The sequence below is a fragment of the Pectinophora gossypiella genome, chromosome 7 (assembly GCF_024362695.1).
Source record: "Pectinophora gossypiella chromosome 7, ilPecGoss1.1, whole genome shotgun sequence".
Lineage (NCBI taxonomy): Eukaryota > Metazoa > Arthropoda > Insecta > Lepidoptera > Gelechiidae > Pectinophora > Pectinophora gossypiella.
The window spans coordinates 1-2,500 of record NC_065410.1 but is presented as its reverse complement, the minus strand read 5'-3'; the positions used below and the strand labels follow the sequence as shown (position 1 = coordinate 2,500).

Below are 2,500 nucleotides of genomic sequence, written 5' to 3'. Positions count from 1 at the left end.
TTAGGTTAGGTTAGGTTAGGTTAGGTTAGGTTAGTTTTTTTTTTTTTTTTTTTTTTTTTGTTATTTTTGCTGGTTTTACCTCTACCATGAAGCGGTAGAGACCTTGTCAGACAAAATACTTATGTTATTAGCACTTTATTTTAAAACATGTTTGCTCTATAGAAATGATCCAGAACCGATACAATATTGTATGGCTCTTTCGTCACTTCAGAAGGTGAGTTTTTGTTTTTTATTTATTGTGTGTGTTTGTATGTCTGTTTTTTATTTTTAAGTGTAGGTGCCACTTCCTTATTACTAGTCTTAAATTCTAATTATAATTATTCTTACTTATACATTTTTAAAATTTTACAGCTTCAGTTTCCACACTGTGCTTCACCTATATCTATACCTTATTGTCTTACACTCTATTCTTACTAGCTATTGTATATTTATTTCTTAGTCTAACACAGGTTTACATACAAATATTGGCGTACAGATTTGATTTCTTATACTATAATGCATTATGTCTAATAATATATAGCACAGTATATATTATTTACATTAATTTAGTTACTCTTTATTTCTTTTGATTGCTCTATTTACCACGGTTTGGCAATATTTGATGAAGGTTGCTCTCCTAGTTTTATCCGCCATTATTTCGTTTGCTCTCTCTCTCTACACAGTGTGGTCTCCAACATTTGCTCCACGTCATGCCTAAGGGGACCGTTTGTGGGACATTCAAAGAGAAGGTGGACGATGGTTTCCTCTACCCCTGGCTCACAGATGCACGATGGGCTCTCCTTGCACTTAAACCTGTTTAAGTACTCAGAGAACCCACCATGCCCCGTCAGCGCCTGCGTCAGTACTCCCGTAATCTCTATCTTTTTGATGATTTTGTGTGCTAGTATCGCATCCGGGAAGAACAATTTTGTGGTAGAGGCCGTTGTTCCTGACTGATACCTATCATTCCACCTCTCAAGGGACTCTATTCGGGTCTGTTTTCTTAATATACGAGACTGGACAAAGGTCATAATTTGGTTTGGTCTTCACCCGTTGCGCCGCGTCTTTTGCCAATTGATCCGCCCTTTCATTTCCTTCCAATCCGGCATGTGCTTTTATCCAGAAGAAGGATATCTCCTTTTTCTGGCGTTTGCCTGCTGCGACATTTGCTCGTATCGTGACTGCTAGGTGGTGCTTGGTGTCGTAGTTGACGACAGTTTCGAGCGCCGACCTCGAGTCGCTGTATATGCCAAAGCTCGTTTGATGGCACGCCAAAATCACCCTAGTGGCTTCGCATATGGCCAGCAGTTCAGCCTGGTAGACCGTGCAATACGGAGACAGTTTCAACTTGACGGTTTTGGTCTCAGCATCACCATCCCACACGGATAGGGCTGCCCCGACCTTGCCGTCAATTTTGCTGCCGTCCGTATATATACGAACTGCTTGCTTGTTATGGCAGTCGACCTGCTCTTGGTCTACCAGACAGACGAACCCCAGTTTCATATGCGTCGCCGGGTGTGGAGCTTGGGCATATCCAACGACTCGTTCCACTTCTCTATCCCCCAGTATTGGCTGGGGCACCCCCCTCTTGGCCTCATACAGGGCGGCTGCCTCCTTAATCCGGAGGTCAAGTGGGAGCAACCCAGACAGCACCAGGGCAGAGTTAAGAGATACTGTTCGGTACGCTTTCGTCATCTTTTGCGCGAATCCCCTCTGTACGTTATTGAGCTGCTTCTGCACCCCCAGCTTGTCAACCTCCGGAGCCCAAACACTAGCCTGCGTATAAGATTATTGGCTCAATTGTCGCGTTATATATGATCCTAATAATTTCTGGGTGAAGACCCCAGTCCTACTTTTGCTGCTCTGGAGAGCTGTTTGTAGATCACGATAGCTTTTTTGCACACTTCTGAGACGTGTTTATTGAAGGTCAACTTCTATCGATGTGTAGCCCTAAGATCTTTATGTCGTTTGACATTTCAATGCCGATCCCGCCCATATCCAAGACCGGGGTATCGTATTTTATTTTATTGGTCATTGTCATAGCTTTGGTTTTTTGCGGACCAAAGTTAAGTTTGTTTTTCTTTCCCCAATCTTGGACATAGGCGAGGGCGGCATTGGCCTGCCTCCCGACTTCCAGCGCAGGTTTCCCCCGTGGAACACGAGGACCACGTCGTCAGCGATGCCTGGACATAATCCCCTCGCTCCTCAAGCCCCTTCAAGAGAGGATCCAGAGAAGGTTCCACAGGATAGGACCGCCCAATCGATCCCTGTACACAACCTTTTGATGTGATCTTTGCGTGTTGTTCCCCCCCATATCTCACTGCGACCTGTCTGTCCTCGTAGGTAGCTGTCAAGCACTCTCCGGATATTTGCAGGACACTTTTCCTCAGCCAGTCTGACTCTTATTGCTGGCCACCAAGCGTTGTCAAAGGCTCCCTCTATGTCCAGTGAGACTAACGTAATAAGCTTTTTTGCTTTTATTTTCAGACGTATATAATTCACTAGGTCATAGAGCGAGTCC

The 2,500-nt window shown here is 44.4% G+C and overlaps 1 protein-coding gene across 1 annotated transcript; it reads right to left on the bottom strand.

Annotated features, from left to right (window-relative positions):
- Positions 1-954: 954 nt before the first annotated feature.
- On the bottom strand, positions 955-2,162 carry LOC126368553 (uncharacterized; the record flags this gene model as incomplete). Its single annotated transcript, XM_050012574.1, has 2 exons — positions 955-1,755; positions 2,041-2,162. Coding segments are annotated over 2 exons (923 nt in total), but the record flags the coding sequence as incomplete, so codon positions are not given.
- Positions 2,163-2,500: the final 338 nt, after the last annotated feature.